A 27,482-nucleotide genomic window follows, 5' to 3' on the forward strand; every position below is an offset into this window, starting at 1 on the left:
ATTAGTGCCTAGTGTGAGTGTGAGGGAGTGGCCGTTTCTTGCCAACTCTGGGCATCAACTCTTCATCTCAGTTAGTCAGGTAGTCATGAAGAAAGGTACTTCATTTTATTTTGTATCTTTTTCATTATGAATAGTCTGTACCCCTTTTCTGTTGCATTTTATTTTCTGCAAACAGCCTGTTATGTGTGTGTGTGTGTGTGTGTGTGTGTGTGTGTGTGTGTGTGTGTGTTTTGTTTTTGCTCATGTTTCTAATGGGTTGTTGACCTTTAAGAGGTATAATTGAGTTTCTATTGTGTGTACGGAGGATAGGGCAGTGTGCCAGGTTGAGATTCTTTTATGTTTCAGAAGAGGAAAAATGTCTTAAAAATAGTCACATGAATTACTATTTAACTACTATTACTATTTATTTGATATTCATAGAAGCAGAGGGTGATAAAATATTACATAAAGGGGATTTTTGAAGTGGCATTTCCAAGAAGGTTTCTATGGGAAAGCAGTATTTAAGCAGAAGTCTGAAGGGTACGTAGGAGTTTGCAGGGTGGGGATGGGAGAAGAGCATTCTAAGCGGTGAAGACAGGGTGAGCAAAGGCCCTGTGGTGCGAAGATTATTGACAGTAATAGCTAACATTGATAGAACACTTACTATGTACTAGGTGTTGTCCTAAATGCCTTTTATATCTACCTGCATTTAATTCTCCTCTATCACTTATGCAGCACACTACCCCAAACCTTGGCCGTTTAGAACAGCAAACATTTATAGTCTCACATATTTCTGTGGGTTGAGAAGTTAGGAGTAGCTTAGCTGGGTGGTTTTAATTCAGGGTCCCTCGTGATGTCGACAAAGGCTGCAGGGGATATTGACGTTCCCAGATATTTGAGCAACTATGGGATGAAGACACTTGTGAGAATTTCCGGAGTGGGGACTTTAGTTTTGATGGATGTTGCCAGAGAGGTTGTATTTTTTATTGTTCAGATAAAGTGGGGGTGTCTGGGCCCACACCCCCTGCACCCCCCTACACCCCGGGTATTAGCAAACACCTCGCACTTTGCCAACTGAGGTGTGAAAACAAGAGCGCAGATGGTCTCGATTTATATTCCTCTCAGTACATAGAAGGAGTTTTTATTTTTATTTTCCGTATCTGAGGAGAAATGCTTCTTAACAGTTTCTGTTTTTAGCCCATGGAGTAGTTACTTCCATGATTCCGTATGAGAGAATAGTAATTTACACTTCCCTTTCTCTCTTTGCCAACGGAGGAGAAGGTCTCCTTGTACCTGCCTCACTGGCTTGCCGTGAGGATTCACCGAGTTACTACACGCAGAGTGCTGAGCATGCTGTGGGCACATAGTAAGCATTCAGTGAGTCAGTTTCAGTGTTGTTACAGTTGCCTGCCGTCTGTGTATCATCTGTGCTTTGTCTGTCTGTCTCGCTATCATTGTCTGTTCATCTGTGTGCATTTGGCCTGGAGGAGAGCCCTGGGCTGCCTGAGGCTGGGGCGGTAGGTGGAGGGTCGAGGGGAAGGACGGCGGGTTGCAGAGTTTCACCTGTTGCCCTTCTGCTCTCCCTTGGTTTGCGGCCCCTTCCCCCTCTTCTGTTTGTCTCTCTGTCTCTGAGCCTGGGCCCCAGACTTACCCTGTCCTTTCTGACATCAGCGCGCTCCCATCTGTCTCCCAGAAACGTGCTTATCTTTTACCCACCCATGGCTCTTCTCTCACTTCTTCCTTCCTTTGCCCGGCTGGGTTTGTTCTTCCTTTTTTGTTCTTTTACTGCTCTTCTTGTTCAGGGGCCGGCTTTGCGGGGAGTGGCAAGCTGGGCTGGATTTGGCTCCCATCACTGGAAGGCCTTGCCAGGCAGCCTCAGGGCGGGGCAGGTCTCCGAGGCTTCTGGGGTGCTGGGGAGGCAGAATTTGTTTCTCTCCCTGTCTGATGGGAATGATGGACTTACTGGAGGGAGCAAGTGACATATTATTGTGAAATACTTAGAAAATATAAGGAGCCTAGTAGCACCTTCTACAGTGATGGAAATGTCCTCCATTAAACGTCTTCATAGACTTGTAGCGTATGATCTCTGTTGTTGTTTTTTTTTTTAAAGCTTTAGTCCTTCCATTTAATAAGATATATAGGGTGCTCTCCTTTTATGCTTATTCTAACATAGTTCTGTTGAAACCTTAGTGGACATACATGGGGTTTGAGAGGAAATAAGGGTTGACCCACTGTACTTTCTCAAGGTGCCATGAACTTGTTCCTGTGGGAAGTCCAGCCACCCCCATATTTCAGCCCAAACAGACTCTGCCAGTATTCCCAAGGGAGAAGCAGTGTGGCTTCCTGGGGTTCTCAGCCTAAAGCATATTGGCTTTGGGGCAGAGACATCCGGGTGTGTTTTACGGCTACAGCATTTACAGTGGGACCCGGGGCAAGTCAGCTGGTCTCTGAACCTGTTTCTGCATCTCTAAAATGGGATGACAGTAAGAACCTCAGGGCCGTTGGTACTCATTGTGGTGATTCCTATTAAGTACCTGGTACAGCGGTGCAGGGAAGGTGTTCAGTAAGGACTGGTGACTCTTTTTACTTACAGGCTCTACTTAATTCCCATTTTGGTGAACGCTGCCTCCACCCAGCCCAGTTTACCAGGAAATCTGCTACAGTCCTTGCCCATCGTCCTCAGCTGGCGGTTCACTGCCAGCATGGCTTGATTTTGAATTCCAGAAGTGAGGAGCCAGGTTTTGGATCACCCGCTGGGGTGTGTCCTGTGCCTTATACAAACAGGGATCACTGTGTGTTTGTGATTCGAGTCTTTAAATTTCGCAGGTGTCTGTCCTGGGAAACAGACTGAACACATGCATGCGGACACGTGGTCAGTCCGAGGCTCTGGGAAGGCCTGGAGGGCCCTGGCTTTTTAAACTGCAGTCATACCAGGACCTGCCTCAGAGCCAGGGGCCAGTGGGCATCCCGTTGCCGGAGGGCTAGCTCAGAGGACTATTTTCAGTTTTCCTTTGCTCGTTTCTTTTTACTTCTCCCCTTCTTTCCTCTCTTGTCTTTGTCTCCCCTCTTCTGCCCTCCCTCCCTACTCCCTTTCCCCTTCTTCCCCTGCTCTCCCCCGCCCCCATAAGAGAAACTATTTTTTCTCTTTAAAAAATATTTAATTTTAGAGAGAGAGTGTGAGCGCATGCTAGCATGTGGGGGTAGGGGCAGAGAGAGGGGGAGAGAGAGAATCTCAAGCAGACTCCCTACTGAGTGTGGAGCCCGACACATGGCTTGATCTCGCGATCCTGAAATCAGGACCTGAGCCAAAATCAAGAGTTAGATGCTTAACCGACTGAGCCACCCAGGTTTTCTGAAACCTGAAGTTCAGATGCCCCGTCCTGGCCACGACCTCTTTTTTCTTTTTCTAAAAATTTTACAACAGGGGTGGATCTAGCTGGGCAGACTCTAGAAGTTGTGCCACATTCGGCCAGAACTACTTAGGTAAAGACAGCAGGTTGCAGGCCCTGCTGGGTTAATGTTTTTTAGTGCTTTTCTGGCACACGGAGGAGGTGAAGGTGGCCTGTTGTAAACTAGTTCCTTTCTTATGTCTGGGTAATAGGAGCCCTCTTCTGTTCTCAGACACATCTGGGATAATGAAGGGGCTACATAATACTGATTTGGGATATGCTGGGGTTTGGCTAGAAGAGGAAGATAAGTAAAGGTGTTTCCCAGCCATGCTGCTGGGTTCGTGCAGGTGAGCAAACAGACTAGAGAAGGGACTGCTCCTTAACACTGTGCGTGCAGCCATTGTGCAGTAGGTCTAGGGAATTCTCAGATGGAGCTAAATGGGAAGGGAGGGCTGAGCATTTGCATGTGAGCTCTGGAAGTCTTCAGGAGGGAACCTGACCACTGGGGGAGTGAAGGAAGGAGGGAGAGCATACAGAGACTGGCCACTCACTCTCTGGGCAATGGGAAGCTGCTGCAAGGTGGTTTTACCCTGAATTACTGCCCTGCAGAGAGGCTGTTTCAGACCTTACCCAGCCCATCTCATCCCCAGCCCTGCCACCCCAGCACTGTGTCAGAATAGGTGATGGGGTGCTGGGCGTGGTGGCCCCTCTGAACATGGGAGTCCCCAGCCTTCTGGAGCTTTCCACCAGCCCCGCAGTGCTTTGTGATTTCCCCTAGTGCTTCCGGGAGCCCAGGGGCAGGGCAGGGTAAGGCAGACGCTTGTTCCTGCAGAATTGGGTGAAAGTACTGTGGAATGAGGAGGGTAGTTGAAGCAAAGGGCTGTGGGATTCAAGCTGGAGGGAAGGGCACCATTGAGGCAAAGTGGAGGGATCACGGGGCAGTGGTCTGGATGTGGCACAGTGGGAATAAGTGAGGGGGAGCTGTGAGGAGAGGGGGCTGGAGGGGCTGGTCGTGGTCGGGAGGGGGCACCTGAATTTCAGGTTTCAGAGGTGGCCCAGGTGCAGCTGGCAGAGGTGGAGTGTGTGGTCCAGGGAGGGACTAGGAAGTGGACAAGTGAGCGTGATCCAAGGGGTGGCGTGAGTCTCAAGTGAGCAAGGGTAAGGGCAGGTGGAAGAAAATGAACCATCTGTGGCTGGAGGAGCCAGAGAATGCGGACGCTAACTCCAGACCCCGTGTGAACCATCTCAGAGCAAGACTCAAATCTTCTTCCAGGGGGTTTTCAGCCCTCCTGGATTTTGATCTGTATGCTGGGACATGTATGTGGGCTGAACTGAAACTTCCTAGTGGGAGAGAACCTTCCTTCTTCTTAATGGTTGGAAAGACGATGATGATAAGGCTAAGCCTAGGGGCATGGTGACCCTGACATTCCTTCTCTTATAGGAATTCTGTTCTCATTTTCAAACCAACATGCTCAGTTTCAGCTTGTCTGATAAATATAATTTTACTTCTTTTTCGGTATCAAGAAAAACCTTGACAACAGTCCATTCAGATGATCATAACTGCAGGTGTGAACTCCATTGCTCACTGTTATTTCAGCTCGATTTCTCCCTATTTATGGGGGGGGGGGGGTTGTGGTGGGTAGAAATGGGAAGAGACACGTCTGATTTGAGAAAGGGTATGGGAGTCCTCTGGTGCCCAGTCTCCTTTTGCCTGGGACCAGGAGGCTGGGAGTGGCCCGCCCAGGTGTGCACGCAGCACCACCTAGTGGGCAAGGGAAGCACCAGCAACGGGAGTGGCAGCCTTAACCCGGAGACCAGATATGTGGGGTGCCCTGGGGTCCGCAACTTCTGAAAGGGACTGAAGGAAAGAGGAGGTTAATTGTCCAAAGAATCCGACAGGGAGGACAGACAGCTTAGCTGGGTAGAACAAAACAAATCTCCCTCCGTTCCTCCATGCCTTCCTCTGTCTTGTTCCTTCCACCTTTATTTTAGTTGATCCCCATCTGCTGTTTGCTGGAGTTCATTCCAGAAATTGTTTTTGTTTTTTTTGTTTTTTTTTTTTTTGCAAGGGGGAGGGTATTATGAGAGCCAAGCGTGACCATGTCTTTCCTGCTTAGGCTGCTGGTTAGGAGGTCCTGATGGTGGTGTGATTTCAGTGCCGTGCAGGCAACTTTATTCTTCTAGCTCTCAGTCATCAGACATCATATCATTTTATTTATTTTTTTATTTTTATTTTTTTAAAGATTTATTTATTTATTTATTTGAAAGAGAGAGAATGAGAGAGAGAGAGAGAGAGAGCGAGCACATGAGAGGGGGGAGGGTCAGAGGGAGAAGCAGACTCCCCGCTGAGCAGGGAGCCCAATTGCGGGACTCGATCCCGGGACTCCAGGATCATGACCTGAGCCAAAGGCAGTCGCTTAACCAACTGAGCCACCCAGGCGCCCCAGACATCATATCATTTTAAACTGAGCGTATATATTAGTCAGGTTTTGTTGGGTAATAAACCACTCCCAAATCCACAGTGGGTGCTGCAACATTTATTCCTAGATCGTGGTCGTAGGTGACCTGAGGATTGCCTGGGCTTCAAATCTGGGTCTGCTCCACTTAGTTCTTATTTGAGGATTTGAGCTCAAGGGTCCCTGGCTGTCTAGGGCTGGACCCTTCCGGCGGAACACAGGGCCGAGCAGACAAACTCAGCCAACACATTCTCACATTCCAGACTGGCCGAGGCAAGTTCTGTGGCCCCGCTCAGTCACAGAACTGTGAAGTGGTATTTTGTTCACAGTGCACCAAAACCAAAGCCAGGGTAGATAGTGAAGGAAGAATTGTGAATAAGATGAGGAGCCGGATTTGAGAAGATCCTCAAATGGCTGAGGCCCCTTGGTGGCCTTCAGGAAGCCTCGGGGAGTACACGATCTCTCCTATGGCCTAGAATAGGGGTTGGCAGACCTTTCTCCTAAAGGCCAGAGAGTAAATATTTCAGGCTTGTGGGTCACATGACCTGTGTTGCGACGACTGGCCTCTGCAGTCATAGCTGAAAGCAGCCGTAGACCATACTGAAGGAATGAGTGTATAGCTGGGTTTCAGTAAAGTCCTTATTTATGAAAACAGGCTGTGGCTGGATTTGACCATGGATCGTAGTTGGTGGACTTCTGGCGTAGACGTTCAAGCCCTGATTTCTCTCTGGGTGTCAACCTAACAGTACGAGAAAGAATACCCCTTGTTAGTTGGGAGGCTGCTGGTGAGTCCAGTAATACTCCACCCACCGTTCAGCATGGTAAAGCCGTAAATGGCTGTTCCATGTCATTGAATTTTCTAGGCAGCCAAAGCTTCTTGTTTCTAAGTATGAAACCTCGTTTTGCTTAACCTGTTCTCCATAGAAATGTCTGGGAGGGGTATGAGAAGATCCTTGGTCTTCCCAAGGATGATGGGAAAGGCGATTTAACCTTCCTGGTGGATTCAGATTTATCTTTCAGGAACATCGTTTTTGTGAAGGACTTTGAAGTGTGCCTAAGTAAGGGTAGTATGTGTGCTCGGTGACCCTGCTTCCCCATCTCTTGTGGTTACCTTTTTGTGTGTGTGTGACCGCTCCATTGAGATATAATTCACCCCTTAAAGTGTATAATTTGATGGCTTTTTGTTTGTTCACAGGGTTGTGTGGTTATTACCACAAATCAATTTTAGAACATTTTCTTCACCCCCAAAAGAAACTCCAGACCCTTTAGCTGCCACCCCCAGTCCACTCCCATTTACCCCCCCCCAGTGTGACTGAATTTTTAATGAGCTTTTGGAGGGTCACCTCTTGGAATCTGCTACCCTGGTTTCTTGGCCCTAACAGGCACAGTCCTGGCCTTGGAGAGCAGAGCGAGGAATCATCATCATCATCATCATCTTCTTTTTTTTTTAAGATTTTATTTATTTATCAGAGAGAGAGCGAGCGAGCACAAGCAGGGGTCACTACAGGCAGAGGGAGAAGCAGGCTCTCTGCTGAGCAGGGAGCCTGATGCGGGACTCGATCCCAGGACCCTGGGATCATGACCTGAACCTAAGGCTGACGCCTAACGACTGAGCCACCCAGGCATCGCCTGAGCCAAGAATCTTCTTGAATGGTCATTGTGCTATGCAGGTGTACACCCAATACTTTCATTGCCCCTGAGAACCTGTGCATCAAAACTACATCAGCTGAGGACATAGCTTTAACATTTGTCCTTTATCATACCTTTCTATTTCTTCATTTATATTCTGCTTTGGAGGAGTCACCCTTTGTAATTGTCTACTTTTTGAATTTACATTTGTGTTGGTTTGAGACCTGGTTCAAGGAACATGGAATCATTTCACGCTCAGGTTTTATTGGTTTTATCTAGTTGGCTTAAATGCTTATTGTCAGGCTATAGTAATGGTTTTGGGGATGAGTTTATAGTCTTTTAATAACCAGATGATCTCACTTCATGTTTTGAGAAAGTAGCCATTGTTCGCTCATAAACAGAATTTCCTGCCTGGGAAATCATTTAGATGAACAGTAAAGCAGTGGACCGCATCCAATGGTCGAGGCACAGTAGGCATTATGATTTTATAAAATTGTGTTCTATTAATAAAATAAACTTCTCCTGATTTGACGTCTGACTGTTGCTCTCCGAGTTTAACCTTTGACATTAATTGGCTGTCATTCCATAGTGAAAGGTAACTCTGGGGAGGAGAGGATGAGTGGGAGGGTATGGGCCTTGAACTCGGGCAGCTGCTCGGCTCAGGCTGCCCTGAAAGCTTTAGAGAGGCTAACGATAAATATTGGGGATAGATGTTTTTGGAAAACAGAAAGCAAGTGTAAGTGTCAAAGGTTAATAATTTTAAAACAGGAGACTGGGTCCGAACCCACAGATTAAAGCAACAGGAGTCAAGGGAGGGGGAGGGAGATTGGTGAGGTGGAGTGTCATCGGCTGTCCTATCTTTGCTGTGGAGAATCAGGGAAATAGAGATTTATCTCCTGGTGACTCCACATCAGTAAGGATTAGGTTTGGCTTCACAGAGCAGCGGCCTCACCTGGTAGGATTTATTTAGTGATGGTTAACGCTCCATAAATGTTTGCCTTGTTATTACTGTTGTTTGTTATCATTGTAAAAAGTACAGCTGGATCCCTCCATCACTCTCACACGCAGTAAAATCCAGATGGCTCAAAGATAGACTGTCAAGAATGAAGCCATAAAAGTGGTAGAAGTAAATATTGCTGGATATTTTTAATAATCTTGAGATGGGCAAGGCCGTGCTGAAGCGGGACACAGAGGCTAGAACTGTAAAGAAAATGGGGGATCATTTTGACTATTTAAAAATGAAGCCTGAGACAGGGATTCTTGCTGTCATATGATGTATCTGTTCCTGAAAAGCTCGCATGTTCTGCAAAATTGCAGGCCAGAAATAACAGGAGTTAAGCGACTTTGTAACCAGAACACTAAACAGTACAAAGCACAAACAGGACGCTGGGGGATAAGGCGAGGCTGCAGAAACCAGTCAGTGAGACATGCAGGCGATGGGGGCTCTGAGCCCTGCAGCTTCCATGAAGGTGGGCATGGAAGGAAGTGCAGTCACTGCAAACTGAGATCCATGCAAGGCTGGGCTACACCTCCTTGGAGATGGAGCCCTACGGGTAGCGCTTGTTTTAAACTTATTTAAAATAGGGCTGAAAGGGCTCCTGCCTGTGCAGTATAAGAGCACTTCCCTACTTGCCACCGGCATATGAGCTCCTGCCAGGAAGTCCTGTTGCAGCACCCAAGGCTGTGTGGGGGAAACCAGGAAACACGCGTAGGGTTGCAAGACCAGAGACAAGCCAATGGGGGGTGACGGGAACAGTTGTACTATATTTGAAAGAGGATTAATACAAAGCTCATCTGTGTCTATCAATATTAAAGTAGAGATAAGCAAGAAAAAATACGTATGAGCATCCTGTAAAAGAAAATGGCCAATATGTCCATGAAAAGATGTTGGATATTATTGAGGAATAAATGCAAACGGCCAAACAGGCACATGAAAAGGTGCTCAGCATCAACAGTCATCAGGGAAATGCAAACCAAAACCAAAACCTCACAGCTATTAGAATGGCTCATATGGAAAAGACAAGAGACAACAGGTATTGGCGAGGACCCTCGTGCACTGTTGTCGGGAAGGTAAATTGGTGCAGCCACTGTGGAATATTTATTTCAGTGTTAATTGCGAAAACGTGAGATGTTTGTGAATGGGGAATCACATAACTGAACTGTGTATGCCGAAAGTGGAACACTATGCGGCCCTTAAAAAGGAGGTGGACAGATGTCCGTGACATATTGATGACATCGCCAGTGAATTTTCCCAGGCATATGGAGGGGAGAGAAATAAAATCACAGGAAGTCTAAGAGAGATTTTTCAGAGTGGTTTTGGAATTAATGACTGTCTCCAGGGCTTTTGGATGTCTTCCTTCCTTCCTTCTCCTTTGGAATCTGTGGCAAGCTCACCTGTGCTGTTCTCATCCGTCAGCGAGTGCTGTTACCTCTACCTCCAGCGTGTTTCCTGAATCCAGCCGCTTCTCCTCCCTACGTCATTCTAGCCTGAGCCACCATTGGTTCTTGCCTGGACCTTAGCAGTAGCATCCTGGCTTACCCCCCGCTGGTCGTCCCTCCAGTCTGTCCATACAGCAGCCAGAGAGGCCTGTTTCATTCCTGAGTCAAAACACGGCACTCTTGTGGAGCGGCTGCCCACTGTTCCCAAGTGGGTTCAGACCTCCTGCCATGGCCTAAAGGTTCTAGGTGCTGAGGTCTCACTCCCCTCCCCTGCATTGCTCTCCCTGCCCTAGCCCCAGCCACACAGGATGCGTCTGGCCTTTCTTCATATTGACTCTTCCCTGTGCTTGGAACACCGTCACCCTAGATCTTCGTTCCAGTTTCTGCCCCAGTGACCCTTCCCCAGAAATGAACAAATAATTGATATTCGTGGCTTTATAATATTCCATTAAGTTGGTGTGATTTACTTAAATACTGCCCTTTTGCTAGACGTGAAGCTTGTATTTGGCAATGCAGTGAACATCTTTTCGTTTTCAAAATTAATTTTTAAATTCAAATATAATGAACTTACAGGGTTCTATTAGTTTCAGGTGTACAGTACAGTGAGTCGACATTTCTGTACATTTCTCAGTGCTCACCAAGATGAATGCACTGTTAATCCCCTTTGTCTCTTTGACCCATCCCACACCCATCTCCCCTGTGGCAACCACCAGTTTATTCTCGGAATTTCAGAGTCTGGGTTTTTTTGTTGTTGTTGTTTTTGCAATGAACATCTTTTTAAAAGTGTATTGAGGATGTGACTGTTAACATACAGGAATGTGCAGAAATAATTTACAGGTGCTTATGACCCCCGTTTGTATTTGATAAGCTTTCATTTTAACTTCGGATCTCCTAAGTAGTCGGCCCAAGTTATGGTGATCATTGTTCGAGTAAGGACAATTTTTAACAGCTTCGTTGAGGTGTAATTTACGGAACCATACGGTTGTAAGTAAGCAGTTGAGAGAGATTTTGCAGTGGACTTAGAGCTGTACCAGCTGCCAGAATACCTCTACCATCTCCCATCCCCGTCTGCAGTGTGGAAGGGTCCCAGTTTCTGCACATCCTCTCTGACTCATGCGACTGTCTTTTTTTGAAGCCATTCTAGCGAGTGTGCCATGGTATTGCCGTGTGGTCTATCAGTGGGGACACTTTTGTTATTAAGGTTTTTTAACTGTGTTAAAATCTGTATAACATTTCCCACTTAACCATTTTGACAGTGTGTAATTCACTGGTATTTGGTGCATTCAGATGTAAGCACCATCTATTTCCAGAACATTTCATCACCCCCAGAGGGAACTTCCCACCCGTTAGTGCTCACTCCCGTTTCTCCCTCCTCTTAGCCTCTGGCAACTGCCAATCTACTGTCTGTCTCTATGGCTTTAAGTATTCTGGTTATTTCCTAGAAGGGGAACCATATCGCATGTGGTCTTTTGTGAGTGGCTTCTTTCACTCACCGTGATGTTTTCAGTGTTCATTCACATCATAGCAGGTATCCTTTTTATGGCAGAGTGACATTCCGTTGTATGGATATACCACATTTTCTTCATCAGTTCACCCGTTGGTCGACATTGGGTTGTTTCCACCTTTTGGCTAGTGGGAAGAGTGTTGCTGTAGACGTTTGTGTACAAGATTTTCTTTGAATACCCACTTTCGGTTCTTCAGGGTACAAACCCAGGCGTGGAATTGCCGGGTCATGGGGTGATTCTGTGTTTAACTTATCGAGGACCCTGCCACACTGTTTTCTAGAAGGGACACCTTTGGGTATGACAGAGGGTGATAGTAATGCTTACATGGGAAGAGCCGGCATGAACTGGGGCTGTCCTGGGCATGCCGAGACAAATGGGTGTCCTTGCTCAGCCTTGCCCCTCCACCTCCTCTCTTCCCTTCCCTCCCGGTGCTTGCCGCCATCCAGACGGTTCCCTCACATGTTCTTCAACGTCTATTCCATGTGTATGTTTTCTTGTCCCCAAGGTGCTGAGGTCCCCAGGTTCCCAGTCGAAGAAAAGGAAATCCCTAATGCAGTTGACCGTCTTTTATTTCAAAAAAAAAAAAAAAAAAAAAAAAAAAAAAAAATAGTGGTAAAACGTACATAACATAAAACTTACCATTTTAGCTATTTTTAAGTATACAGTTCCGTAGCATTAAGTATCTTTAGTGCTGAGCTAGTACCACCTTCAGCCCTCTCCAGAACTTTGTCATTTACTCTGATTGAAACTCTGTACCCTCTAAACACTAACCGCCCTGTACCCCTCCCTCTAGCCTTGGGCCACCACCGTTCAACTTTCTGTCTCCATGCATTTGCTACTCTAGGGACCTCGTAAAAGAGGAAGCATGCAGTGTTTGCCCCTTTCTGACTGGCTTATTTCATTTCGTCTCATGTCTTCAGGGTTCGTCCATGGTATAGCATGTGCCAGAATTTCCTTCCTACTTAGGGCTGAAAGATATCCCACTGTATGTATAGACCACGTTTTGATATCCATTCATTCATCCGTGACCACTTAGGTTGCTTCTACCTTTTAGCTGTTGTGAATAATGCTGCTATGAACGTGGGTGTACAAATATCTGTTCAAGTCCCTGCAGTTGCTTCTGGATATATACCCAGATTTGGAATTTTTTTTTTAAAGATTATTTATTTATTTATTTATTTGAGAGAGAGGGAAAGAGAGAACAGGCAGAGGGAGAGGGAGAAGCAGACTCCCGACTGCACGGGGAGCCCGATGCGGGGCTCAGTCCCGAGACCCCGAGATCGTGACCTGAGTTGAGGGCAGATGCTTAACCGACTGAGCCACCCAGGCGCCCCCCCAGATTTGGAATTGTTGGATCATAAGGTCGTTCTGTGTTTAACTCTTTTGAGGAAACTGGTTATGCATGTTTTTATCAGATGCGCTGTAAACATGCTTATATATTTGGCACTTTAGATTTTTTGGACTCCTTTCTTAGATTTGATCCTATATGTGAGAGTACTAGCTTGAGGGTCATGACACATTTTTGGTTCTCCAAACATGCTGTCAAACTGTGTACTGCCAGTGTTGTTCCAATTTATACCAGCTCCATCTGTCTAAACACTAATTCAGCTGTGAGCACTTTAATTGCAATCATCACACCGACCCTGGCTATTTTCGTGTAAAATTATTTTCTCCCTGGTAATTTAACAATTATAGAATACATACTTTTAAGAGAAATTATCAAGGAAATTAGAAAACCAAAGTATTTTTTTTCTATTCATCGCCCACTAAAACAAAGTCTGAGGGGTAGTAACACTCCTGATTTTTTTGTGCAGGTTTAACTGTGGGGAATTTATACACAGTACTTTTTTCCTTTTAAAAATCAATTTCTGTACAATTCAAGCTGTATGTCTCAGTATTAGAATCAATCCAACCTGTAATGTAGTATCATCTGCTTTTGTCCATTTCTATCCAAAGTCCACTGGGGGCACTCTTTCTGAAAAGCTGAATTTGGTTTTGCCATTTGGGGAGCCCGCGTAGCAGGATCCGCCCCCTTTGCTTTGCCCTCCCTGTCTTCTTGCACAACACACTGGTGTGTCCGGGTGGACGGTACCACGGTCAGTTGCACAAGATTGCGCTTTAGTGTCAGGTCGGCGATCCCGCTGGTGAATGTGGCCTTCCGGCGGATCGGCTGTCATTGCCGCCGTGCTTCTGGCGGGGGTAGGTGTCCTCCAAGCTGGCGGTTGTGTGTGATTATGTGACAGCTCGGGGCCTGACGCCCGAGTGCAATCCACCCCGTGTCACTGTTTATCCTTTTTCTTAGAAAGAGTCGCTTCTGTGGCAGTTAGGATCACAGCCATTGCTGAGAACTCCCCAGTGTAGGTTTTTTCTTTCTGTAGTTGGCCTTTTCTGTCCATTTCCCGGTGGGTTTCTCTGTGTGGTCCTGCCCCTCCCCGAGGTTACTTGCGCTGCCCCCAGCAAGGGAGCCGGCCCTCAGTGGGTTGGGGCAGAAGAGGAGGGGAGGGAAGACTTGGGCCTGTCCCCTCGTGTCCGGTCCGCCCTCAGCCCTGCACTTTGTCCAGCCTTTCCCCTGTGTAAGGGGAAGAGGAGGGCGAGGACGGGCTCGCTGGAGGCCCACGCCGGGTCTCGTGAGGAGTCTGAGAAGGGTCTTGTGTGCAAGTGGGGGCAGGGCGGAGGTGTGGGCGGGATGGAGCCCGCAGAGAGACCTCCTCACCCTTGTGTACTTTTGAGTTTGAATGTTGAGCCACATGCCTTACTTATTGATTTTGTTTTTAAAGAAAGCAAATTCAGTTAATGAAGACCACCAGGGCCGAAGTGTCAACTCTCAAACGCTGGTATGCAAGAACCCCTTGGAGGGCTTGACATAAAAGCCAGTTCCTGGGTCACACCGCCTAGATCCTGGTACAAGAGGTCTAGGGTGGAGCCTCGGGAACCATCTGAAGACCCCTCGTAGAGAAGCCTGCCGGTTGGCAACGTCACCCCCGTGTACGGTTCTTGGGAGGGTTCCTCAGCACCGCTCGGTAAAGGAAGGGAAGTGCTTTCTCGCAGATTCCTTCCCTGGAGGATCCTCGCCAGGACCCACCAGACGAGGAGTGAGCCATGTGTGAGTTAGGGTTGGGAGGAAGCAGGCTGGGGTGTGGGGTCCAGCTCAGCCCCTTAGTAGCGGGCTCCTCACATAATGTCTGGGACTTTGGTTTCCTCGTTTGTAAAATGTGTTCTTAATTCTCACCCTGCACTGCCTGCTGGTTCGTGAGAGTAGATGAAATTCAGGAATGGGTACCACGTGCTTTGCATTATTCAGCAATGTTTGTTGAGTGCTTCCTGTTTACTGGGCAGGGCGCTGTATAAACTGGAGGACAAATCAGCATCCAAGATGGCACTGTTACTTTCTGAGGCCTCTCATGTGGTGGGCTGTGCACCAGTCTCGGGTTGTTGCTGGTTGCTCAGTGGCATTTGGCTACCACCTCAGCCTCTCTGAGTACAGTCTCTTCTCCGTTAGATGAAGCGGGTGAGCCAGTAATTTTTAGCTCTAATGGTGCCTTTGTAGTTTGTGAAACCTCAGCTTTTGTGGTGTAGAGCATAACTACTTACCCTGAGTTCCTTAAAGATGCTGAAGTGAGTCTCTCAACTGTGTGACTCTATAATAGAAATTTTCTAGAAAGACACCAGTTACAAAGTATCATGTGTGTCTCCGGCACCATTATGGCCCGTGTGTAAGTCTTTGCATCTGCACCCTTTAATCTTAATAATTTCAAGAAAAATGAATTGTTTCCAAGTCTGTACAAGTGGTTTACAAGTGGCCGAGAAGGGTCTCGTCCTGCGCAGTCTTTAAAACATTGCTGTGAGTTTACCGTCACTGCCAAGCATAATGGATGGTAGGAGGCTTACCTCCTCTCCAGAACCTCCTCAAGCACAGACCTGGGGTCACAATCCTCGACCACCACCCCTGTGGCTAACTGGAAACACGGTGGGTAAAGAAATGGAATGGGTTGGGGCGGGGGAGGAGAAAATAGAAGGTAGATGGGCTTTTAGAATATGGCCAGTTTTGTTGAGTTAAGGTTCCTTTGCTTTTTCTTTGATTGTCACCTTTACTGTAGTCTAGAACCTTCCCCTGAGGCCCAGAGTGAGACACCAGGTTGGGAAATCCCAGAGCACAAACAGGAGGCACATATGTTTAATGTGGCCCTTGGGTGTTTACGAAATTCTAAGTGAGTGTCTGACATTGAGAAAATCAAGAAATCTCATGTAAAAATGCAGATTCCTAGCCTCTTAGAAGAAATCAGCACATCCGGGGCTCTGGGCCCCCCTCGGTGGAGCAGGGTGTGCTGTACACACAGTCCTTGGCCTGCCTGCTCAGACACCTGTCGGGTAGGAATAGAGCTTTTCTGCAACCTCCCGCCTTTGTTCTGTGGATGCAGAAACTGAGTTCCAGACAGACAAAGATGGGACTTGCTGGGGTGATGGGGAGAAGTTGCGGACAGAGCCAGGCCTGGGGTCCCCTCCTCTGAGCTCTCGGAACAGCGCTCCTGCCGTACCTGAGCCCCACGCACCTTCCTGCAGGTGGCAGTCGTGCTGCTGGCTTGCCTCCCAGTCTCTCTCTTCCCTGACTTCACCCTGCGCCCTTGTTCCCCTCTCTTCTGATTTTGCATTTCTTCTCAGGAAGCTCTCCTCTTTATCCAATGCTGTTCCCTCTCTCCTTTTGTTCTTTCTCCTCCCCCTGCTGTTGCCCCAGGATCTCCTGGAGCCTGGGTGAGTGTTTAGGATGCTTCTCCCCTGCATCTGTGCAGTTCCCCACTCTCCCGGGCCCAGAGCCCTCCAGCTTCAGCATGTAGGCGGGAGGCCCAGAGACCCTGATGGAGCCACCCCCACCCCCGTCTGGGGGTGGCCACCACTCAGAGCATGTAACTGCACAGTCCTTGATATGCTGATTTCTTCCGAGAGGCCAGGGATCTGTGTCTTTACATGAGACTCCCCGATCTTTAAATGTCAGGCACTGATTTAGTGCTGCCGCCTCTGCTGTAAAATGTTAAGCCTGATCTCGGGTGCCTGGCAAGTTCCATGAAGCTGGCATGTCACCTGTGTATCAGAGGGGCCTCCTTCTAGCCCTTCTGCGGGAATGAGGATCTGGCCCAAGGCAGGTGTCAAGTGGACATAGTGCCCCTGTAGCCCCAGACCTTCTGGATGCCTAGCAGTCTCTAGCACCCTGTGCCACCTCCTAGCCAGCCTTAAATGTAGCCCTCATCCTCGGGTAGGAGGACCCACTCCAAACTTAATGCCTTGGAGAAAGCCTGGGAGGGATTATAGCTCTGAACAGGTGAAGAGACCCCTTATGTTTTGCTCCCAAAGTGGTGCCGTAGGAATAGGGGACATTGGATTGAATCGGTTGTTGGCTGAGTAATTGAGGGGACATTCACTTCCCCGTGGGACTTACCTCCATGTTGAACGAAAACCTACGGGGTTGCCAGGAGGGGCCTGAAAACACGACACTAGATGGCTCTACCTTCCTTGTGCTGAATGCTGGGCGTTGTCCATCCTGGGGACGCAGGGCTCACAGAGTAGCCCTGCCACCCATTGCTGATTTTTTCCTTGCCCTTGTCCCCATTATTTACCCAGCACTCACTGGGCACTTACTGTTTGTTGCCCGGCTGGATGTAGAGGTGGTGAACTCCATTCTTTTTCCTGAGGGGCTCACAGCTAGTGGAGAAGGGGCTGCAGAAAACATAACATTGTAGTGGAATCATCAGTGTGCTGTGTACCTAGCCACAGTCAGAAGTCAAGGAAAGCCTGAAATACAAGGTGACATTTGAGTGGTATTTTGAGATGGAGTTTGCTGGGCAGTGAAGGGCGTTCTAGGCAGCTAGGACAGCTGGTGTAAAAACCAACATTTGTGAAAAAGTATGTTTAGCAAATGGTGACAAGTTGGTGTGGCTTAACTGAAGAGGTATTGGATAAAACAGCAGGGTCTGCACTTGCTGAGAAAGGCTGTTTTTACAGAGACCAAGATAATAGTGGCTTCAACAAGGTAGACCTTTCTTCCCCTCCTCAAAGTCCCAGGCGAAGGTTGGACTCGACCAGGTGGCCCCAGGTGCCCAGGATTGCTCTGGCGTTGCCTTTATTTGTGTGGTTGAAGATGGTTTCAGCACCAGCCCCCTCTCTGCGTGCGACAGCTGGAGAAGGCATGGCTTGGAGGCTCTCTTCACATCCTGTTAACCAGGCCTGGGGACATACCTTCCTGCAAGGAAAGATGGGACATGTAGTTTTTATCCAGGTGGCCATGTGCCCAGCCACACCTTGGGAATTACATTACCAAAAGGAAGAAGCAGAAATTGGGTATTGGGAAACCTCCATCCCAACAGCCTCTATCTTAGGAAGGCGTGGGCTGAAACATGGAGCACTTTATAGGGAGCTGGGAGGTTTTTAAAGCAGGGCAGTACCATTTTTTAAAAAGCATCTTTCCACAGATGGCACCAGCCACAGGGTGGCCAGCAACCATGGGGCTGTTGTAGTAACCGAGGAAGGGGGAGATCTGCCCTGACTGTCTGAGTGGGCCTGGCTTTCTGGTGGTTTGACAGGCTGGGCGTTGGTGGGTTCTGGCCTGTGTGGTTGCTGAACATCTCCCAGGAGCCAGGGACCTGTTGGGTCCTGAGTTCAATCTGCAGGTTGGTGCTCTTTATTTGAGGTTTATCTGAGAATACATTTTTATAGCTTGTTAATAATGTGAAGTGGGGGAGGGGGGGCGCCTGGGTAGCTTAGTTGTTTAAGCATCCAACTCTTGGTTTCATCTCAGGTCACTATCTCGGGGTCCTGGGCTCAAGCCCCATGTCATTGGGCTCTGCACTCAGCCAGGAGTCTGCTTACTCCTCTCCCTCCCTCTTTGCACCCCCCGCCCGGCCTGGCCCATGCTCCATTGCTTGCGCGCTCTCTCTCTCTCTCTCAAATAAATAAATAAAATCTTAAAATAATATGAGTTGGAGCTGTGGAGAAATGACTGTCAAGAGTATAAAGGGGTCCTTCAGTGTCCTTTGACACTGTGAGCTTGAGTAAGCCCCAGGAGAGGGGGCAGGGCCATCCTTCTCGGGCCCCTGACCCTCCCTGGTTCTGCAGACAAGTTCCTTAAACTTCACTTCTCCGCTCTGCTTCCTGGGTTCTAGAAGGGAACATCATTCTGATGCCTCCCTCACTTGTCAGTGTGTTTAACTGCACATCCCTGTCATGCTTTTGAAGTCGTCTCCCTACTTAGAACAACAACTTCCTCATCGGGATACCCTGGGAATTCCCCAGCATTTCTTGTGTGCCCACTGGGAGAGATGGAAGGCAGGTGGCAGAAGGAAGGGATATAGTTTTCTCAGTCAGACAGTTGAGGCTTCCCGTGCAGGATCTGCCACTTATTTAGCTGCGTAGCCTTGACCGACAAGATATTCCACAGCCCTTGTGAATCTCTGCTTCTCATCTGTAAAACACAACAGGTATTATCTGTCCCAGGTTGCTTGAAGGGTCAGAGAGGGCCCTGCAGGCAGCCGGCTGGTGCTTGCAACAGTGCAGGCATTCCCGGAGAATTCTTGAAGGCTCTCATGCTCTGTTTACCCAACTTCGGGCCTTGAGTACGTCTTCTCCGTGGGGCAAATGTGGTGTTCCCCTCTTCACCCTGCAGCCGAGGTCAAGGAATGCTCCCTGCGTCTCCAATCCTTCCTTATGCTCTGATTCTCTGGGCCTTCCAGGTGGCCAAAAACTTGACTGTGTTTATATGGCTGGTCACATTATGGCAAAATCAAATACACAAGAGTTTTTTTAAAAAGGTATTTTGGCACAGTCTCACCTTTTGATACTTTATCTCCCCGGTCAGCTTGTGCTCTGAGGGAAACGATCTCTCTTGGACGTAAAGACCCACACTGTAAATAGGTTGACCTTCAGCCCTGGAAATGTGGAAGGACAGGTCAAGTCTCAGAGTTTGAGCCCCTGCCAACATGCTCAGAAGTGACATGGTATTCTTAGAAGGGATTTTTGTTTTAGATAGTTACCTTCCTCCCCCCACCCAAAAACAGTGACACCGGAAGATTCTAGCCTGTTGTGAGGGTGAGTCATGTAGGAATGTGTTAGTTCCCTGCCTGATCTCCTAGGCAGAGATTGGCACTGCCTTTTGTGGGGCCAATCCACGTTCAGTTAAGAGATGCTGCCAATTGGGTGTCAGCCCTCCTTGACCCCATGTCCCCTCAGTCACAAGGCTGCCATTTTATAACCATGAGGCCTCTCCCCAAGATGAGCTTTGTGGTAACTTATTCTTCACTTGATTGTGAGGGGAGGAAGTATTTGCTTAATTACGGGCCCTTCTTGAGCCTCTTGAGTGGCGTTTGTCGTTGGCAGGCGGTGAGAAAAAATATGAGGTCTGTCCTGAGGTTGGGCTGTTGGCTCTGGCCTCAGGGAGGAGGCATCTTCTGTTCGCGGCAGACCTTTGCTAAGTGGCAGAGCAGCTTGGGTCTGGTTTTCAGCTGGCTGAAATGCCAAGAGCGCTTGCAGTGACATTTCCCACATGAGGCCGAGAATCTTAAGTGTTCAGACGTTGTCCCCTTCCAGTCCCTAAAGCTCCAAGGAAAATTCTAAATGTCTTCACTTTGTACTTATTTTCTTCTCTTTCCTCAGTGCTTGAGAAACCACACTGACTTCCTGAATCGAAATGTTCTGCAGTGAAGCTTTGCATATTGAATTGAGCGAGAACGGGGTGTGGGGGGTGGTAGGAGGTGGAGGGGGTCTGACAGGCGCTTTCGGTGGGCTCTTGCTCGAAGGGAGACACTGGGTCACCGAATGCTCCCTTTACCTGTGATTCTGTATTTTTTTTGCCTGCTGTGTGGCCTTAAACACGAAGGACAGAGGGATTTTGGTAAGTCTCTGGCGTAGCTGTTCTGGGCACGGAAGGCTCCATACTCTCCTCGAGCGTGAGCGGCCCTGTAGCCACGCCCTGCTGCCGCGTTGTCTTTGGTTCAGCCCAGAAAGCAGCAAAGGGACTGGTCTTCCCTGCTGTGCTGGCTTTGGTTCCCCGGTGAACCCCGAACCCCTGCCCCGGGCCCTTCCTGCTCCCTCCGCCTCCCCTTCCAGCTTGCCACACCCCGGGATTCGCCCCCACTCTTTGCACCGCTCATTTTCCTCTGTGTGTGTTCAGGCTGGGCCTCTCTCCTTTCCTTTGGTGCCACCTTCCACGTTCTCAGAATGACTCATAATAGTGATCTCTTGTCAGCACCCCTTCCTTACTTCACCTTGCTGTTGTGTGGTTTCACATATGTCGGGAGGATTTTCTCCTCCTGCCCTCCCCTGCACTTTGGAGAGGGACGGGAGACTGAATCCCATGCTCTGCCCTCCACCGTGATCCAGGCCCCCACCTTTGTTTACTACTTCAAGGCTAAAACATTGTGCAATAACCTTCCTAAGAATTGCTCTGATTGTATTCTTCTTATCTTTTGAGTGGTTTTTCTCACTGAGGGCTCATTCCTAGGATGAAAGACTGAGTTAACTCTCTGGTCCAGCCAGGAGCACCATAGGTGCTTCAGTTTCTTTTTGGGTTCACAAGACCACCACTGCTTGTACCTGCCGTTTGCCATCATGGGTCACGAATACTCTGAACTGGGCCAGTAATGGCGACTGGTGTCAGAATTAGTTGAGAGATAATCAACACTCATCCATTGGCATTTATTTAATTCATTCTTCCCCAGGGGTAGAGAAGTTGCGGAAGACTGGTCTTGTCCTGGGTACATTGGATGTGTTGTTGTGTTTACAGTTTAATTACAAGGCCTCTTTGATGGGCTTTTCATGGATTGATCGACCTTCACAGGCATTACGGTGCGCCCCTTGAGCACACAGTCTAGGCCAGGACCTGTGAGGAGTACGGTTGGTGAATTGGGAATAACCACTGATGGAAATTGGCCATCGCACAGGGAAATGGGTTGGATACTAAAATACCCAGAAGACAGAACCTAATAAGGGCAATAATAGAAGATCTGGCAAAACACTGTGGGAATATAGAAGGGAGGGAAGAGGTTAATTCCGCTTGAAGTGTTCAAAACACCAGCATATCCTGGAAGACCTGGCCTCTGCCTTGGAGGCAGAGGAACACCTATTGCTTTAATGGTTGGAAGCCCCACAAGAATACAGGCATTGCAAGAGCGGGACCATGACTGTTGTGTTGTTTCTGTGCATCTCCTGTGTCTCAGACTCAGGATATATTTGGATGGATGAATGGAAAGAAATACAGGCAGATGAACAGTTGAGTGAATTAAATGAAGGCACAATCCCAGATGGGGGCATGGCTTGAATGGTAAGAGTAGCAGGAAGAAGTTGGACATACCGGTGAAATTGTAGCTGGTTTGGCTTACACGTAGAGTGATTGAAAGAGAATGGTCCGAGAAAGGGTTGGGAAGACTGACTGAGCCCAGAAAGCATAGGAATTGTGGCTTCACTTTGAAGAAAGTGGGCTGCTAAACAGTATAGGAAATGTTTCAGGTGGGTCTCGTACGTTTCAAGAATGGAATTTAAATTGGAAGAAGGTCCCCGATGTGGGCGCATCTGGCCGCTCCCTGCTGTGGGTACGGAGCTGAAGACACCCGTTGGGGCCATGAGGTTAGTTAGCTAGCAGCCGCCAGGCCACAGCCAGGTCTGGGCTCTCATATCCCTGTCTTCTTCTCTCTAGACGTGTGCAACAGCACCGATCTTCCGGAAGTCGAGATCATCAGCCTGCTGGAGGAGCAGCTGCCCCATTATAAGTTAAGAGCCGACACCATCTACGGTTATGACCACGACGACTGGCTCCATACACCCCTCATTTCTCCAGATGCCAACATTGACCTCACAACTGAGCAAATTGAAGAGACGCTGAAGTACTTCCGTGAGTAGTTCCCTTTCGTCTGGTGACGGTGCTGTGACGGCCAGTGGTCCTTAGCCATGGCCCCACGTGGGACCTCGTACTGGCTAGCAGGGCTTATGGCCTGCCATTCGTGGAAGGGTGTCCCGAGAAATGTGGCTGTAGGGTTCAGCCACACACAAGGCCTTGATTTTGAATATTCTGAATAGAAATTTTAGGGTGGTGGGGACCAGGTACAAATTTTCATTTGAACCAGTTTTCTCTTAACTGTACAGGAGAATTTGAAAATGCTCCCATTTCCCCCCTCTTACCAAAATACCGTGTGAGTCTATAGAAACTCACTGGGAAGGAGTTTGCGTTTAAACCAAAGTCACTGGGAACATCTTGGCTGCTTAGTATTATTTATATGACATAGCAAGACACGTATACCAAGGCTGACCAATGAGGTTGGTAGGACAGACCAGCTCTCCTTTCTCTTGACAACCCTGACTTTAAAATTCAAGTTAACTTTAGCCTCGTCTAAATTAGTGATGTCTCTTTGGAAGTGAGATCATTTACATACCTGTGTATCATTGTGTTGTCTTCAAAAATAAAAAGTACAGCAATCCTGCTTCTATTTGATGGTAACTTGGTTCAAAACCAGCTTATAACATCCGTACGTTTTCTGTAATTATTGTCTCAATACAGAGTGATTTCCAATGTTCTTGAATTTGGGAAATCATTTATAATAAACAAGTTGGAACTACAAGTTTCTCTTTTAGAATGTGTCTGGGGCTATTCTCACTTTTTTCTTCATTAGATGTTAATGAGAAAGGAATTTTGTTTAAACCGACCTGTGTGTTTATACCTAAGAAGAATCCTACAGTCTCTGTAAACACGGCAGGTAATCAGTTTCGATCGGAATAAAAATAGAATAATCCACACCAGGGCAGATATGAAGCGTGTTAGACTTGTACCAGTGTTCACAGTGGTGCTTTAGACTTTCTGACGTGTCTGGTAGTGTATAGGAAGCTCTTTGGCAGTCACTTTTGTTGACTCACGGTATCTGTTATACCAAGAGATGTGGTGTTAGATAGAAAACTGTGTCCAGAGTCATGTCCTTGGCAGGTTCCGTCTTTGGTTCCTTCAGACTGCTTCACGGTAGAATTCACAGCAGAACAGTTTTTTCAGAAATCCCCGTGTGTTACTTCTTCTTCTTTAAGAGACCTTCCTGTGATTCTGTGGGACTCTGCATGGCCATTTCTGCCACAGGAGGCTCCTCGGTCCCTACACAGATGAATCACTTACAATCACAGTGTGATGGGAACTGTCCACGGACAGGACTTCAGTATTTTTGGAGAACTTTCACATGAATTGCTCCTTTCATTCCTATGCAAGGTCTGCATTCTGGGCAGGGCTGGTTTGATTATCGAGGAAGTGAAAGCGTGGAGGGCTCCTAGTATTTCTTCCATAGCACTGACCTCCAGCTTCTGAAATACTTGCCAACAGTAGACTTGAACAGACGCTGTGGCTTGTTTCTGTTTGTGCACTCTATTTTTGGTTATATATTTAAGAGAGGGAGAAAAAGGTCCTGTTGGATTTGGCAGTGGACAACACAGATTATGCCAAAATTAGAAGAAGCGAAGTAAACGCTGAGCAGAGACCCTGAAAGTTCTTAGACCATGGTCGCCCCCCCAAGTCTTACCTTAATTCTGTGTTTCCTTCTGCGTTACTTGTGCTTAGAGCAAAGTAGGTATTGATTAAAACTGTTGATTAAATGAACGATCGGGGGTAACTCTTAAATATAGCACACTCCTCAGCAGGGCTTTCAAACGGAGGTCCTAGGACCCCTGAAGAGTCTGTAGAGGGGAATTGGGGGAATCTGTGAACCTTTGAAGAAATGAAATGACATGACATCTTTATTTTCACTAACTTCAAACTGAAATGCAGCATTTCCTTTCACGGTGAACACAGGAACCAAAGCACGGTGTTCTCAGCAGGTCCTGTGACTTTTGTCACCAATAGAAATCAAGATTTTCATGTCCTGCTGCAGTGGAGACAGGACTCCCCTTTGAAATGCCACCTTTATTCATCACTGCTTTGAAATTACCTTCATTATGAGGCGTGCCCGATAGATCTTGTTATTTAATACATTGACAAAGAAGCTCTTCTATCACAGTCTATTTGCAAGTTGTCATAACCGCATTGCAATACAATTGGTTTCCTTCCTAGTTCTTTGTGCTTTGTTATGTTTTCAACTCTTTCTTCTAAGGAGGGGTCTGTGAGCCTCACCAAACTGGCTGAGAGGTCGGTGGAAGGCACAGATCAGAGCCCTGCTCCGTGCGTGGTGTCCTTTCTGGGTTCCACTGTTTGTTTATAGGTATGTAACCCAGGAGATGCCGTGGCCGCAGCGCTGTGACTCACCAGTGTGTAAAATCAGTTGTGAGGTGTGGAGAAGGTAACAGAGCTGTTTCCTCTTAGATTTATTTTCTTATCAGTTAGGACAGTGGTTCTCTGTTGTGGGTGGGAGTGGGGATAAAGGGGTAACCTAGGGGCTCTGATAATAGGAGACGAGGTAAACCTCAGCTCCCTCTCTTACAGACTGTCTCCCAGAGTAGAGAAATGACGCTTTGCCTTTTGAATCTGGCCCTCCCCTGGCTTGTTTTTTTTTTTTTTTTTTTTTTTTTAAGTAGCTTCCACGCCTAACATGGGCTTGAACTCAAGACTCTGAGGTTAGGACTCTGCATCTGGCTTGGGCCCGTGCAAGAAGCCCTCCAGGCCTCTGCTGGTATCCTGCATGGACTTGCTTGCCTTGCCTTGGGAGAAGCGAGTGGGGTCTGGGAACTTGCATATTCCGCCAGGTCCCTGTGCCATTTTAACTTTTTAAAGTTGAATTTAAACAACAACAACAACAAAATGAAAGACCATTGCAGAGCACCTGAGGCCTGTGGCAAAGTGCCTCACTAAGCTTATGTGTGGTGCCGGCCTTCCACGGGCCAGGGGTCATGGACGGGTCCCCCTGCCCCTCACCCCCATACTCTGGAGTTGTGCCCAGGGAGGACTGGAGCCCACAGTCGATATCATACGCCGATTTCCACTGTGTTCATTCACTTGTGTCCATGTGGTCCCGGGCATCACAATTGTACGAGCCTTTGTGTTACACTTTACCACCCTAGGACTATCACAAGGCAACTGGAGTCTGCTCGGGACGAGGCATGAAGGCCCAGAGCATCTGCAGGGTGCCTAACTGGCCAGAGCGTGGGCTGGACCCCAGCGTCTCTACCCGGCCGTCCCTGGAGGTCCTGGTGCCCCTGGAGCAGGCGTGACACAGTGACCACTCCCTTCTGGACACTTGTCGTTCCTGCTCCTCTACTTTCCTCCTGTCTCTCTGGCCTGTCCTTCCAACCTCTTTGACCGGTTTTCCCTCTTCTTCTGAGTTCCTAAATCAGTAGGCGTCGACCCTGATGAACTGAGAGAGCTTTTTAAAAAATAAGCCCTCACAAGCCTCCCCTCTGGAAGTGGTCATCTGAAGCCCGTAACTGTGAGGGGCTGCTGGAAATGTGGGCATGCCCTGCGGGGCATCTCTCCGAACACTCTCCTCCTCCCAGCTCCGTGCTCGCAGCTCGCCAATTTCTGCCCACGTCTGACTCCCCTTCCTCCCTCCCGGCTCCAGGCTCCTGGCTCCTATGCCCAGTCATTGGCTTAGCAGGTCCACTGTCAACATTCCCCCTCCCCCCATCCTTACACATTTGTCTTGAGAAATGTGACATGCTTTACCCCAGTTCTGCATCCTGCTGGCCATCAGCCGACTCTATTAATTCTTCGTGCACGTGCATCTTGGACCCCTTCTCTGACCCTGCATCCACCGGCATGGACGAAGCCAGTGCCATCCCGTCCCTGGGCTGCCGTACCTGCTCGCCTGTATCCACCTTGCTTCTCTGCAAATACTCTTTTGTATCAGCAGCCCGGCTGGTCTTTTCTCGAGATCCCCTGGGGTTATGCTGCTCCTTTGCTTCTCCCTGCTCTTTGGATCAAAGGCAGGGTCTTCTAGAACCCTGTGACCTGGCTCTTGGCCCTCTCTGCCGCCAGCCTCGTTGCACCCTCCCCCTTCGCCCTGCACCAGCCCCACTGTGGATACCCCACGCTTGCCTCACGGAGGCTTCCTCCCTCCCCTTTCTTTCCTGATCTCTGTTTCTCAGCCCAAATGTGCCCTCCCTGAAGAGCCTTCCTCCAAGAAGCCTTCCCGGAGCACCCATCTGTGGTGCCCCCTCCCTTTCCTTTTTGCTACCATCATGGCTCTCATCTGTCTGCTCCCATCATGATAATGCAAGCAGTAATAATAATGAGTCACCTCTGGGGAGTGCTTCCTGTTGGCCGGGCTAGTGCTCCTAAGCGCTTTACCTTCATGAGTCCACTAGGACACACACACTGGATTTGAAGTCCATGATCCCCTCTTTGTCAAGTGATTTTTTTCGGATACAGTGCAACCGTGTATCCAAATTGAATTGGCCGTTTAATCCTTAATTTAGTTTTTCAAGGTATTAAACTTCGCTTTCATAGAAACAGCTCTTTTTCTGTGTGACTCACGAAATAATAAACGTAACTGTATAATTACATTAACAAGCAAAACGGACACGGACGGGTTTGGGAACAAACACAAATGACCCTTGGTAGGGAAAAGAGCTCAATTCCTACGAGCCCACATGGCCGGGCTGGAGAGATACTGGTCTGTCTGTGGGTGGGCGGCAGGCTCTCTGGGGGCCACGGGCTCTCCGGGGGCCACGGCTCCTTGTTGTGGCTCTAGAGCGGGGCTGTGGCACCTCCGTGTGCAGTTGAATTATCCCCAGCAGTGTTGTAGTTCTGCCTCTCCTCGGACCAGGCCTCTCTGGTCTGGCTTGTTCCTGTTCATTTTTGGTAAATCTCTTTTCTCCTTCCTCTGCTTAACACGGACGCTTGTCAGTCTCCTGTCTTGGGGTCTCCTGCCTCCCCCACCTCCTTTGCTTTAGCTATTGCCTCTCTGGAGGCGGCTTCTGCATTTCTCTCTCCACCCACAGGAGGCATTGCCAGAGGCTTCCGGAAACTGAGCACGGGTTTGTCATCTTTCTTACCAGCTGCCTGACTTGCACGGAGGCCACCGCCCGTGCCACGTTCCTGTCGTTTCTGTCCTCAGGGGCACCTTCTCCCTGCTCCTACATCCACAGATGCTCCACTCACATCTCAGTCCTGGTCCTGCGTGAGCTTGTGAATGTCGCCACAAGTC

The 27,482-nt window shown here is 48.4% G+C and overlaps 1 protein-coding gene across 8 annotated transcripts in view; it reads left to right on the forward strand.

Annotated features, from left to right (window-relative positions):
* TRAK1 (trafficking kinesin protein 1) overlaps positions 1-27,482 on the forward strand; it is a 175,142-nt gene that overhangs the window by 71,975 nt on the left and 75,685 nt on the right. For 7 of the 8 annotated variants that reach the window (XM_035725653.1, XM_027582461.2, XM_035725581.1 and 4 more), the window contains one exon: positions 22,073-22,267. Coding sequence is in view for 4 of the 8 variants with exons in the window: in XM_027582454.2 (XP_027438255.1) it covers positions 22,073-22,267 (195 nt within the window). In the remaining 4 variants the exon portion in view is untranslated. Of the gene's footprint in view, positions 1-20,156; positions 20,273-22,072; positions 22,268-27,482 lie in introns of those variants that run through there. The other variant, XM_027582456.2, reaches the window with a different exon arrangement.

The sequence above is a fragment of the Zalophus californianus genome, chromosome 1 (assembly GCF_009762305.2).
Source record: "Zalophus californianus isolate mZalCal1 chromosome 1, mZalCal1.pri.v2, whole genome shotgun sequence".
Taxonomy (NCBI): Eukaryota; Metazoa; Chordata; class Mammalia; order Carnivora; family Otariidae; genus Zalophus; species Zalophus californianus.